We start from the raw sequence: 14,174 nt of genomic DNA, 5'->3' as shown, positions 1-14,174 counted from the left end.
TTTAAAATATTTCCCCAACTTTTTATTTTGAAAAATTTCATACCCACAGATGTTGAAATCTTAAGATATGAATACTGCCTTCACATGCAGGATTTTTGACTAAAAAAAAAAAAAAAAACCAATGGTGGCCTCTGTTCTATGTTAATATCCAGACACCTGCCCTGTGGTTTCCAGAGAAGCTTGAGTGAGGGCACTTTCTGTCCTCAGAAAGTCTGTGGAGTGACTTTTTGGTAGTGTTTTATCTCACTGGAAATGCAATGCGGTAAGGAGGGCAGGACAGGATTCATTCTCATCTTACAAAGGAGGAAACGAGCTCAGAGGGGCCGGGATGTACCTGCTCTCAGGCCACCGGATGAGCCGGCTGAACCTGCAACTGAAGACTTCGGTAACTCAGCGCTCTCCACCACTTCCCGTCCTGGGTGTACAACGGGGGTAAGGCCAGAGCTCCTTTTAAAAACAGGCGCAGAGGAAAGTGTTTCCGTCTCACCCTTCTGACAACTGCAGAGGAAATACTCCGCAGGCCTTACGTGCACAGTGGCAGCGGTCTGTCATTAGGATCATGCGAAACCACAACGGAGACTGGCAGTGGGAAGATACGTGGAGATCCTGGGAGGTCTGTGGCTTGCCCCTGGCTTAAGCTGAACATTTACTGAGTGCTTACACTGTCCCTGGTACTGTGCCTGGATCGCAGAGCTGACAGCAAGGCGGTCCAGGAGTCTGCCCTGGTGGTGCTCTCATTTCAGTGCACTCATCAGAGCCAGAAGCTGCAATGAGAGACTGGTGGACTGCAACGGGCCCACGCAGTGTTTTGTTTGGTCCAGATAGTGTTTGTTTTATTTAATTTTTTGTTTAAGTTGCTCACTTCTAGCTTCTGTGAAGCAGACAACTTCTGCCGGATTCCTGAATGAGTAGCAGCCTCCCCTACCTCACGGGCAGGACACAAGCCCTCCAGCTCACTTCCGTCCCCACTCTCTCCTGCCTCACACCCAGGTGACTGTGGCCCCACTCACGCATTTACGGTACCCAGCTGACGTCCATAGCATTTAGGCCAAAACCCCTGTAGCAAACAAATAGCCAAACAAGAGAATTTTAGAGAGCATTAATATAAAAAAAAGAAATTCAGCTAATGTGATGGATGTGATAGGATTGATGGAAAGGGCTACTTCAGAATGAGTGGTCAGGGAGCCTATCTCTGCACTGTAACTGGAACCAAGAACTGAATTCTGACAAGCATGGTAAGTCTGCCAACGGAATAAAGCACTTCCAAGGGGCTGGCCTAAGCACCAGCCCTACCTGAGGATGGAGTAACTCTGCTTGCTCAAGGAACAGCAAGGTTGGGACAGCAGTAAAAAGGTCTGGGAGTGGGGACGAAGGCAGGTTACACAGGACCTTGCAGGCTAAGGTAAGAATTTGGGATTAAAAACATGTTTTCAGTGGGACGTGATGGCTCATGCCTGTAATCCCAGAACTTTGGGAGGCCAAGGTGGGCAGATCTCTTGGGGTCAGGAGTTCAAGACCAGTCTGGCCAACATGGTGAAACCCCATCTCCACTAAAAATACAAAAATTAGCCAGGCATGGTAGCATATGTCTGTAATCCCAGCTACACTGGAAGCTGAGGCAGGAGAATTGCTTCAGCCTTGGAGGTGGAAGTTGCAGTGAGCTGAGACTGCACCACTGTACTCCAACCTGGGGAGCAGAGTGAGACTGTCTCAAATATATATATATATATTTTACTATTTTTGGTTAAAAAATCTTTTGGATTTTAAGTGTGATGGGAAGCCTTGGGGGTTTTAACTAGAGAATAATGTGATCTGATTTACATTTTCAAAAGATCACTCTGCTATATAGAAAAGTAATGAAGCAACAGAGGAAGCAGGAAGATCCATTAGGAAGCCATATTTTAGTGGCCCAGTAGGTGACAGTGGACAGGACCAGGATGGGAACAGGAAAGACAGAGAGAAGCAGCAGACTCGGGCCGTCACGTGGAGTGTAACCAAAAGAACGTTCTGGTGAACAGACAGAGGGGATAATGAATGGGGGTCATCAAGGATAACTCCAAGGTTGTGGCTTGTTCCACTGACAGGCTGGGGGCGACTGGGCAGGTCACAGTTTTCGTGAGCGATCAAGAGTTTGACCAGGGATGAATACATTTTCCCTACACTCAAGTCTTCCTGGATACCTCATTTCCCCTACCTGCCACCTCCAAGCAGTCTTCAAATTCAAAAAATTTAAACTTCTCAATATCGAATCTCTTATCAAATGTACCCCTTCAACTTCAGTGCCCATTGCCTCTGTCCTGCTCTGGTCCTCTCTTGCCGTGGCGTTTACAACAGCAGCTGAGTTAACTCACAGAAAGCACTCAGTGCATGTGTCTGTCTCTCTCCCACCAGCCATCTTAGGTGGCAGAAACCACGTCTTATTCACATTTAATCCCCAGGACATATTTATTTGGGCACAGAGTGGGCCCTCAAACATCTGATGGACTGAAAAGAGGTCTCCTGACAGGATATCATCTCCCAAAGAGATGAGCCCCAACCATACAAAATGCATGATCAAGTCCCAGGAAACTCTGCCTTCCCGAGGAGTGTGTGTCAAATTTGGTTTCAAAGCACACCGGTTCCCATTTTTGCCACGTTAATGACAGTGGACGTAGTATGACTCTTTCCCACTCTTCTAGACCTAGCGACTTTACACTCTCTAAACCCCAATCATCTTTGCAAGCAGGTCACAGACAGGATTATTCTCCATCTTACAGACAGAACTGAGGCCCGGAATGAAATCCCTTAGTGTCTTTTTGATGGAGTTAGGAGCCTTGACTCAGTGGAGATCAGCCTTCCCCGACCCCACAGCAGGTCTGTGACAGGAAGCTATCCCAGTCTCCCATCCTTGCAAAACTGCTGCTTAGTACTGGGTGTTCTCTGGGTTGTTCTGAAACATTTACAAACTTCTTTGGGGGTGAGGAAGTGCTGCCACAAAGCCAAAAATCATGTTCTCTCTCTCTCTCCTCTACCACTGTCCTCCGCACAGGGTGGGGATGGATTCTACCCACTGGGCCTGAGAGGAAGAAAAGCACCTTGGTCACTGGTTGGGGAGGAGTCAAAGCCAGCAAGAAAAGAGAGAAAGATCTAAGTAAGCAAGAGAAGTTTCAACAGGAAAAAGGCCACCAGTAGGAAAACCAGGAGACCCCTTCCAAAAGGCTTCCACCTGGGAAGAAAGGTGGCGGCATCGCTGGGAGCAGGCGGCCAGATCCCTCCTGCTCAATCCTCTGCACCAGGCCCTCCCCATCACTTCTTGAGGGCACCCAGGCTCTTCAGGGCCTCTTGGGCCTGGGTCAGCTGCTGCTGCAGCCTCTGGCGGGTGCTGTCATTGGAGGCCCGCTTCAGGAGGCCCTGCATCTCCTCCACCACGGCCCGGTGGCCAGGCGTGTTGTGAAAGAGCCGCACCGCCCGGTCCCCACAGGAGGCCAGAAAGCGGCCAGTGATGTCAAAGGCCAAGTCAGCGATACACTCGCCATGGGCCCGCTCAAAGCACTCCTCCTTCTCGCCCCGCCGGGTATTGTAGAGATGAATACTGCTGCCACTGGCCAAGGCCAAGACCTGGGCATCAGGGGAGAGGGCCAGGCGGCACAGTGCGGCGCCCGCCGCCTCTTCAAAGCGGCCTGTCCTCAGTAAGTAGGGGTCCTGCTGCTTCTTGTATTCCACATCTGTATCCCACAGTTTCCATGTACCATCCTTGGAGACAGAGGCCATCCTGCGGCACGGAAAACCACAGCTCAAGCCCCAACACACCCTGGCAGGGTGAGCACTGGCTCAACTAGAGTGGCTGCAGCTAGGAAGCTAAGTCTGCTTCCTGCTGAGGGCCAGGCACCCCGCCTGCTTCAGAGCCACGGCACAGACAGGCAGAAGGACCCTGGTTGTCAGGGGCCAAGAGCCACAGGTCAGACTTCAGAGCGGCCTTACTCACCTCCGCGAGTCGTTGGAGAAGGCAAACGAGTGCACAGCCGCGGAGTGGCCCTTTAGTTCAAAGGCTCGCACCACCTCCTGGAACTCCCCCTTCTTTCCAAAGCAGACTTCCCAGACCTTCACATCCGGAGTGAAGCCACACGAGGCCACAAATCTACCAAACAACCAGGAGGCCTTTAGGACTTCACTTTGGGAGCATCTTCTTCCTGTAAACCCCTGAATCTCTTTCCTGAGAAAGCTGGTATCTCATATCTGCATAATATAAACCTTTAAAAAGTTCTTTTATGTATGTGACCTCAGTTTATCCTCTAGCCTTATTCTAAGATATGTAATACCCCACCCTAACCTTTTAAAAACTATAGATGGCTTGGTGCAGTGGCTCATGCCTGTAATTCTAACACTTTGGGAGGCTGAAGCAAGAGGATCGCTTGAGGCCAGGAGTTCGGGACCAGCCTGGGCAACACAGTGAGACCCCATCTCGACAAAAAATACATTAGCCAGGTGTGTAGTGTGTGCCTGTGGTCCCAGCTACTTGGGAGGCTGAGGTGGGAGGATGGCCTGAGCCCAAGTGTGCTCTTCCCACATGATAAAGCTGGCTCTCTGTTCTGTGCCTGCTCCCAAGGCCCAGCCTCTTGTGGTCCCAGATGCCAATGCCCCTCCTTGCCCACCTGCCACAGGGGGATACAGCAGCATGTGTGTTGTTCATCTGGTTGGTGTTGATGGTAGATAGCACCTGACCCTTCAGGCTCCAGATGAGGACAGTGGTGTCACTGGAGGCAGTCATGATGAACTTCCCTGAGAGGGAGGGGAATGATGTGGGCCACGGGCAGTCACCCGACCAGCTGTCATTCTCCAAAGACACTTATGAGGCCTCTGTTGCCGAAGTATATGTGTCCCCTCCCAGGCCAATGGTCGCCACAGATGAGTACTCTGCTGAAGACTGTGGCCCTTCCCCACCTTCCCTAGGGACCTGGTGTGACCCAGGGACTCCAGGGGAGCACAGAGCCAGGTTTTTCAGAGCCAGGCCCCTTTTGTCCTGCCGCGGTTGAGCAGAACTCTCAGGAAGCATTAACTCATTGAGGAAATAGAACTGGATCTTTCCTTCATGTTGTGGGCAGGTGCCGCCCTCTGAATGCCTCTTACCTGTGTCAGCAATGCCAATGTCAATGACAGGTGCCTTGTGCTTTTTAGGGAAGTCCTCTGGGGTGGCTGTGAAGGTGTAGCCCCCATCTTCCCGCTTGGTCATCTTGAAGACACGGAGGGTGTCCCCGTTGGCCAGCCAGACAATGAAGGCTCTAGAGACAGGTAGCAGACAAGTCACTCTCTCACTGGACAAAGAGGCTCTGTGTTCCAGGTCCTGTGCTGGGTTCTGGGGGAAGTCAGTATCTCCCCTCAGGCCCCATAGTCTAGCCTTACAGCTTAAACCCCCAGTTCAAAATCTCATAAAACTACTCAAAGGGAAAGATTCCCATAGCTTTGACTCCTGTAGTTTCTCTCTAGGGTTTAGAAGCCAAGGCTCATCTGGAAGCCAGGCCACGGTATTTCCGGGTAGGAAGAGACCTCCCCATTTCCTTGCTGTGTAGCAGTACAGGGAGCCCCAGGTAGCACTCCAACTATGTGGATGCTCTTTCTGGTACCCCAGTGGAGCCCCTGGATCTGGGTTCCTCCTCCCTCGCTACCTCAAAGCAGATATGGGAGGGCCAAAGCCGGGGGCTGGGCCTCTGCAGGCAAACCTTAGGCTCCGCCCTGTCCCACCTGCAGTCAGGGCTGAAGCGCACCAGGGTGGCGTGGTCCAGCTCCACATTGGCTCTCATGCTGCGGTGCTCCCGCTGTAGGAAGTCCTTGGTGCTCCAGATGCGGACGGTGCGATCATCTGCACAGGTGGCCAGGTATTTGCCATTGCTGCTAAAGTCCATGCAAGATATGTTCCCGCTGTGGCTCTGGGGGAAGGGTGGCAGGAAGTGTGAATGGGAGCTCCTTGGGGAGATGGGGACTCCAAACCTGGAGCCGTGACTCTGGGGCCCTGTTGCCTGGATGAACAGTAAGCTGAAGTGGGGCTGCGGGGAGAGGGGACAGAATTGGGCATCCCCACCGATTCTGATCAGAGGCAGAGGGTTCTGTAACATGCATCGAACACAACAGAGGAAGAGCCTGTGGCGCTGAGTCTCGAGACGCATGCTGTGCTGGGCACCGCACGTACCTTCAGCGCTGCAGCCAGGAGGCGGTGGGTGAAGTTGTGTTGTTGAGGCTTCTCCTTGCGAATCCGCTGTTGCTGTTTCTGCTTTTTGGATCCTGAGGATTTGTCGGATGGAAATCCATTTGCTTTTTGGCCTATAAGGAAGGGCCATGTCATTCATACAGTCACTCACTGATAAGCACTTACTGCCCACCTGTGATTAGCCAAGCACTGAGCAGAACAGCAGATGAACCAGACATGGCCCTCGTCTTCAGAGAAGAGTGAGTGTGATATGGGCAAAAACAGAGGCTTTGGCTGGCCGGGTACGGTGGCTCATGCCTGTAATCCCAACACTTTGGGAGGCTGAGGCAGGAGGATCACGGAGCCCAGGAGTTTGAGGCTACAGTGAGCTATGATCACAACACTACTGCACTCCAGCCTGAATGACAGAACGAGACCCAGTCTCAAAAACAAACAGAAAACAGAAACGAAACAGAGGCTTTGGTATCAGACCTGGGTTTGGATCCTGTCTCCTCTACCACTGACTGACTGAGGAGGCTGTAAGTCCACAGAGCACCTCCATGTTAAGTGGAAAAGGCGCACTCTGAGTGGGGTGGTGCTGCTGAGGGGCACACAGCACGGCCAGTGGGGTGGTGCTGCTGAGGGGCATACAGCACAGCCAGTGGGGTGTGGATCCTTGGCCAGATATCCCTACATAGGGAGTAATGTGCACAATTGATCTGGGGGCCCTGCTTTGGGTCAGTGAATTGCTCTGGACTTTTTTTTTTTCCATTTCTTTCTTTCAGTCTTTTTTTTGGGGAGGAGACAGAGTCTTCTATGTCACCCAGGCTGGAGTGCCATGGGGTCATCTCCACTCACTGCAACCTCGGCCTCCTGGGTTCAATCAATTCTTGTGCCTCAGCCTCCCAAGGAGCTGGGATTACAGGTGTGTACCACCATGCCTGGCTAAATTTTTTATTTTTTGGGACGGGAGTCTTGCCCTGTCACCCAGGCTGGAGTGCAATGGCGTGATGTTGGCTCACTGCAACCTCCCCTTCTCAGGTTCAAACGATTCTCCTGCCTCAGCCTCCCGAGTAGCTGAGATTACAGGCATGCATCACCATGCCCGGCTAACTTTTTGTATTTTTAGTAGAGATGGGGTTTCACCATGTTGGTCAGGCTGATCTGGAACTCCTGACCTTGTGACCCACCTGTCTCAGTCTCCCAAAGTGCTGGATTATAGGCATGAGCCTGGCCGTTTTTTTTTTTTTTTTTTTTTTTTAAAGTAGAGATGTGGTTTCACCATGTTGGCCAGGCTGGTCTCCAACTCCTGACCTCAAGGGATCCACCCACCAAAGTGCTGGGATTATAGATATGAGCCACAGTGCCTAGCCTGACCTTGTTTTTCTTAAAGAAAGGTTGAGAACCAGGCATGGTGGCTCATGCCTGTGATCCCAGCACTTTGGGAGGCTGAGGAGGGAGGACTGCTTAAGCTCCGGAGTTCAAGACCAGCCTGGGTAATGTAGTGAAACCCTGTCTCTACAGAAAACTTTTTAAATTAGCTGGGCATGGAGGCATGGGCCTGTGGTCCCAGCTATTCGGGGGGCTGAGGAGGGAAAATTACTTGAGTCCAGGAGTTCGACTGCAGTGAGCTGTGATTGTGCCACTGCACTCGAGCCTGGGTGACAGAGCAAGATTCTGTCTCAAAAAAAAAAAAAAAAATAATAATAATAATAATAAGGGAGATTGAGTTGGATGAAATATCTACAAAGTGAAAAGCAAAAGTACCAAACACAAGCATTAAAGGCTCTACGGAGACCCGGTGCATTGGGTCCGATTGTAATCCCAGGAATCTGGGAGGCTGAGACAGGCGGATCATCTTCAGGTCAGGAGTTTGAGACCAGCCTGGCCAACATGGGGAAACTGTCTCTATTAAAAGTACAAAGATTAGCTGGGCGTGGTGGCAGGTACCTGTAATCCCAGCTACTTGGGAGGCTGAGGCGGGAGAATTGCTTGAATTCTCCACCAGGAGGTAGAGGCTGCAGTGAGCTGAGATCACACCACTATACTCCAGTACCTGAATCAGGAACTCAGGGATGAGAGGTCAACATGTGTTCAGCCCTGTGCTGGGGAGTGGAGCCAGCACTTTTGCACAAGATACTTAATGGAGTCACAAAGCTGCCATATGTTAAGTGACTGCAGATGCTCCCCAATTCCAACAGGAAAAAAGCTCATGAGCCCTGCACACAACCAGAGCCACACAGAGCCACAAACAGAACCACACAAACAGAGCCTCAAACAAACACACAGAGCCACACAGAGCCACACAAACAGAGCCACACAAACAGAGCCACACAAACAGAACCACACAGAGCCACACAAACAGAGCCACACAAACAGAGCCACACAAACAGAACCACACAGAGCCACACAAACAGAGCTACACAAACAGAGCCACAATCTGTCTTCTGCTTCCTTCTCTCCAGGTTTATCTAACAAGCCCCCTCCTTACACTTAAGTCATACCAAATGCTGTCTGGGGACTCCTTGCCTTCCTGGGTATTGCCATTGGCAGGAATGTCTTTTTTCCTTGGCTGTCTGGCAAATTCTTCTTCTAGAACCATCCTTTGAGACCCCACACTACCTCATGTATCCCTTCTCAGTAATGATTTCCCTAACCACCACCTCCCCCATCAAAGAGCAAGGCTGACCACTCTCCTCTCTGGTGTTTCCCGTTTCTAGTACTAACCTCTTCTATGAAACTTTTTTCAGAGACAGGCTCTCACTCTGTCACCCAGGCTGGAGTGCGGTGGCACGATCGATCACAGCTCACTCCAGCCCTGAACTCCTGGACTCACGCCCTCCTCCTGCCTCGGCCTCCTATGTAGCTGGGATCACACGCTGATAATTTTTCGTAGAGATGGGGTCTTGCTATGTTGCCCAGGCTGGTCTCAAGCTCCTGGCCTCCCAGAGTGCCGGGATTACAGGCACGTGCCACCGCGCCTTGCCTCAATGAAACGTATTTCACCGTGTTTTTCGCTTATATATTTGGGTGGTCATGGTCATAATCCAGATGTTCTTCTCCTTTACTGGACCCCTTGCAGAAAAAGAACCCAAAACCTATCACAGGGTTCCAGACGCCCAGCAAAAGCTGCTGCACATCGCAAAACGGGTGCTTTTTTCTGAGATCGCGGCCACGGAGCAGGATGAAGAGTTTACGGTGCTCTCCCGGCCACCCCGGGGACGGCCTGGCCTCGGCCACCAAGAAAGCCGAAGCGCGGAGCCCAGGTTCGAGCCAGTTTCGCCCCAGGGGGTGCACCCAGCCCGGCCTGGCGTGGCGAGCCCCCGTCCCTGGAAGCGAAGCTCATTTCGCCAGAGGAGAAACTGAGGCCCAGCGAGTCGCCGGGCCCCACCAGCCGCTGGCCCAAGCCGCAGGTCGGACCACGAGGAGGCCAGGAGCCGGGACCCCCACGGGCCACCCCCAACCGCCCCGGCCCCACTTACAGGCGGGCCGGCCGCTCCTCTCCTCCGCGCGCAGCCACCCCCGCGCTACCGCCGCAGTCGCCACCAGGGCCAGCAGCCCAAGCAACAGCGACAGCCCCAGGAATTCTGGCATCTGCGAGAACTCCATGTTGGCGGAGTCGCTGCCACCTCAACCAGTGACTACGCGGGCGCCCGCACGGCTCGGCGGGGCCGCGTACGCACGTGAGGGCGGGGCCTGGCCGTTGGGACGCCTCAAGCGGCGGCGCCTGGCAGAGCGCGGGGAAGCGGAGCCCGGTTGTTACAGCGCCTTGAGGGAGGGGCCAGGCCGCTAGAGCCTCTCAAGGGGCGGGACCCGGCTGTGACAGCTCCTCGAGGGGCGGGGCTTGGTGTTAGAGCGCCTTGAGGGGCGGAACCTGGGTGTTAGAGCGCCTTGAGGGCGGGCCCTGGCCGTTAGAACGTCTCCAGGGGCGGGGCCTAGAGTTAGAGCCTCTCGAGGGGCGGAGCCTGGTTATTAGAGCCCCTCGAGGGGCGGAGCCTGGTTATTAGAGCCCCTCGAGGGGCGGAGCCTGGTTATTAGAGCCCCTAGAGGGGCGGAGCCTGGTTATTAGAGCACCTCGAGGGGCGGGGCTGGGTGGTTAGGGAGCCTCGAGGGGCGGGGCTGGGTTGTTAGAGCGTCTTGAAAGGCAGAACCCGGCGGTAGAGCGCCTGGAGGGGCGGGTGGCTTGGCGGCTGGGATTGCGTCGCGGTGGAGGGAGGAGGAAGGTGGGATTCGCAGCCCTTGTTCACTCCTCCTCTTGAAGAGCTCACAGATAATGTTACTCAAAGGCGTTATTCCAGCGATCACCACACTGGATCCTTTCAAGGAAGAGGGGCAGGGATTATGATTCCCGTTGAACGGTTAGGAAGCATCAGCGGAAATTCAGATGGGCTTTTACTTTTCACTGCTGGTGGAGAAGGGGAAGAGTGGGCCGGGCGCGGGGTGTGGAACAGCCTCCGCAAAGACCTGAGCAGCTGGAATGTGGGAAGTGGCTAAAAGGTCTGCGGAAAGTTGAGCTCTGGCTCCACCCAACAAGCTGCTCGTTACAGGGCGGGGCGGGGCAAAAGCGGTGGCGGAGAATTCAGACCTTTGGATGGACCTTTGTGTGAAAAGACCAAAGACGGAAAACCAGCGGTGGCTGTAAGGACACGAGAGGGAGGTGACGAGGGCCTGGATTTGGGGATGGCCTGGCAAGTGGAAAAATTGAAAGCGAGAATTTTTAATTAAAAAAAAAAACTTCTCCTGTTTATTTATTTATTATTTACTTTTGAGACGGAGCCTCACTCTCTTGCCCAGGCTGGACTGCAGTGGCGCGTCCCGGCTCACCGCAATCTCCGCCTCTCGGGTATAAGTGATTCTCCTGCTTCAGCCTCCAGAGTAGCTGGGATTACAAACGTGCACCACCACACCCAGCTATTTTTTGTATTATTATTATTTTTTTTTTTGAGGCGGAGTTTCGCTCTTGTTACCCAGGCTGGAGTGCAATGGCGTGATCTCGGCTCACCGCAACCTCCGCCTCCTGGGTTCACGCAATTCTCCTGCCTCAGCCTCCCGAGTAGCTGGGATTACAGGCTCGCGCCACCATGCCCAGCTAATTTTTGTATTTTTAGTAGAGATGGGGTTTCACCATGTTGACCAGGATGGTCTCGACCTCTTGACCTCGTGATCCACCCGCCTCGGCCTCCCAAAGTGCTGGGATTACAGGCTTGAGCCACCGCGCCCGGCCTAGTTTTTGTATTTTTTATAGAGATGGAGTCTTGCCGTGTTTAGTCCAGGAGCTTCAGACCAGCCTGCTCAACATAGTGAAACGCTGTCTAATAATAAAACAAAAAGGCTGGGCTTAGTGGTTCACACCTGTAATCCCAGCACTTTGGGAAGCCAAGGTAGATGGATCACCTGAGGCCAGGAGTTCGAGACCAGCCGGGCCAACATGGTGAAACCCATCTGTACTGAAAGTACAAAAATTAGCCGGGCATGTTGGTGCATGACATGCTCTGTGGCGACAGAGTGAGATTCCATCTCAAGAAAAAGAAAAAAATACAAAAAATTAGCCAGACATGGTGACACATACCTATAGTCTCAGCTACCTGGCAGGCTGAGGTGGCCAAATCACCTGAGTCTAAGGCTGCAGTGAGCAGTGATCGTGCCATCGCACTCCAGCCTAAGCAACAAAGTGAGACCCTGTCTCAAAAACACAGTCGGGGCGTGGTGGCTCACATCTGTAATCCCAGCACTTTGGGAGGCCGAGGCAGGCAGATCATGAGGTCAGGAGATTGAGACCATCCTGGCCAACATGGTGAAACCCTGTATCTATCTAAATACAAAAAAAAATTGGCTGGGAGTGGTAGCATGTGCCTGTAGTCCCAGCTACTCAGGAGGTTAAGGGAAAAGAATCACTTCAACCTGGGAGGCAGAGATTACAGTGAACTGAGATTGAGCCACTGCACTCCAGCCTGGTGACACAGCAAGACTTCATCTAAAAAAAAAAAAAAATATATATATATATATATATATATATATATATATATATAGATCCACCGGGGTTTGAAAAAGTGAGCAAGGAGGTCCCATGGACTCTTCCTCTCAGATTCCCCCAATAGTAACATCTTGCATAACTACAGTGCAATATCAAAACCAGGAACTTGGCATTGATGCCATCTACAGAACTTATTCAGATTCCACCGACAAGGAGACACTCTGAAAGACTTATTGGTAGAATTTGGATTGAACAGGCATGCTCCACAGGTGTCCCATCCCGAAGCCCAGAGCGAATTGAAGTACGAGGGTTGGAGATTCCAGTTGCAAATGTTTCCATCCACAGCCGGGAGGCTGCCTTCCTGACAGTCCAGGCCCTCCAGCAATTAGAAGGACCCTCTGAGAAGAGCAGCTGCTGCAGAGGCTGGATGACAGACAGACACACCCGCAATCTTGGGGGAGGAAACAGATACAGTCGGAGAGCAAATGGAGCGGCCCCATTTCCTTCCCTTTTGTGCTTTGCGGGAAACTGGCATTGACTCAGCTGTGGGCAGTGGGGTAGGGAGGGGTGCAGGGGGTGTCTAGAGCATCCTGAGGCTTTTCCTCCCTATATTGCTACTTAGAATTGTGGGCCCAGCCATAAACCACTTTCTCTACCATCTAGAGACAAAACTACACTTTTAAAATTTATTTATTTATTTTGAGACAGAGTCTCACTGTGTCACCCATGCTGGAATGCAATGGCATGATCTCAGTTCACTGCAACTTCTACCTCCCGGGCTGATATGATCCTTTTGTCTCAATCATCCTACAGTCTCAGCATCCCAAGTTGCTGGGACTACAGGCTTGTCCCACCACACCCAGCTAATTGTGTGTGTGTGTGTGTATTTTATAGAGACAAGGTTTACAAGGATTCCATCATGTTGCTGAGGCTGGTCTCCAACTCTAATCTCAAATACTCCTCCCGCCTCGACCTCCCAAAGTGCTGGGATTGATTACAGGTGTGAGCCACGAAGCCTGGCCAAAGATGTACTTTTTCTTTTCTTTCTGAGATGGAGTCTTGCTCTGTCACCCACGCTGCAGTGCAGTGGTGCCATCTTGGCTTAACTGCATCCTTTGCCACCTGCGTTCAAGCGATTCTCCTGCCTCAACCTCCCTAGTAGCGGGGATTACAGGCACCTGCCACTGTGCCTGGCCATTATTTTTGTATTTTTAGTAGAGATGGGGTTTCACCATCTTGGTCAGGCTGCTCTTGAACTCCTGACTTCCTAATCCACCTGCCTCGGCCTCCCTAAGTGCTGGGATTACAGGTGTGAGCCATCATTCCCAGCCAAAGATGCACTTTTAAGAGGAATTTCATTTACCAAGCATTTTGCATGTGACATTTATTGATCCAGGAGCATTTTTTCTTTGAGACACAGTTTCACTCTTGTTGCCCAGGCTGGAGTGCAATGGCACAATCTCAGCTCACTGCAACCTCTGCCTCCCAGGTTCAAGTGTTTCTCCTCCCTCAGGCCCCTGAGTAGCTGGGACTACAGGCGTGCACCACCACGCCTGGCTAATTTCGTATTTTTAGTAGAGACAGTGTTTCTCCATGTTGGTCAGGCTGGTCTTGAACTCCCGACCTTAAATGATCTGCAGGCCTTGGCCTCCCAAAGTGCTGGGATGAGGATATTGTTGCTCTTGGAAGTTAAGTGACTTTCCCAAGGTCACACAGGTGGAGAGTGAGCCTGGGGACAAATACATGTCCTGTCTGGCCGCAATCTGTGGATGTGGGCAAGAAGAAGGGAGAGTAGCCTCTCTTTGTACAGCTCAGTTGAGGCTACCAAGTTCTTTCACATCCTTGAACTCAATTGGCCTTTAAGACAGGTCATGTTATAACTTTAATTTTTTTTTTTTAGACAGAGTCTCCCTCTGTTGCCCGGGACGGAGTGCAGTGGTGTGATCTCAACTTGCTGCAGCCTCCGCCTCCCAGGTTCAAGCAATTCTCTTGCCTCAGCCTCCCAAGTAGCTTGGACTACAGGCATGTGCCACCATGCCC

General features: G+C 52.1%; 1 protein-coding gene across 10 annotated transcripts; it reads right to left on the bottom strand.

The window, feature by feature from the left end:
• On the bottom strand, positions 1–9,799 carry TBL2 (transducin beta like 2). 10 transcript variants are annotated; one of them, XM_078355026.1, is made up of 8 exons: positions 9,643–9,799; positions 8,888–9,235; positions 6,164–6,294; positions 5,719–5,903; positions 5,107–5,258; positions 4,632–4,758; positions 3,965–4,117; positions 1–3,751 (listed from the first exon to the last, which is right to left on the bottom strand). In XM_078355026.1, the coding sequence occupies exons 4-8, from the start codon at positions 5,877–5,879 to the stop codon at positions 3,286–3,288; spliced, it is 1,059 nt and encodes a 352-aa protein (XP_078211152.1). In that variant the 5' UTR covers positions 5,880–5,903; positions 6,164–6,294; positions 8,888–9,235; positions 9,643–9,799; the 3' UTR covers positions 1–3,285. The 10 variants fall into 10 exon arrangements, with proteins under 10 accessions (XP_078211152.1, XP_035135941.1, XP_054103512.1 ...); XM_035280050.3 differs by lacking the exon at positions 8,888–9,235; XM_054247537.2 differs by lacking the exon at positions 8,888–9,235 and having other exon boundaries at positions 5,107–5,332; positions 5,742–5,903.
• Between the last annotated feature and the right edge of the window lie 4,375 nt (positions 9,800–14,174).

Source organism: Callithrix jacchus, chromosome 2 (genome assembly GCF_049354715.1).
Source record: "Callithrix jacchus isolate 240 chromosome 2, calJac240_pri, whole genome shotgun sequence".
Classification (NCBI taxonomy): domain Eukaryota; kingdom Metazoa; phylum Chordata; class Mammalia; order Primates; family Cebidae; genus Callithrix; species Callithrix jacchus.
This window is presented reverse-complemented; position numbering and strand designations above follow the sequence as displayed.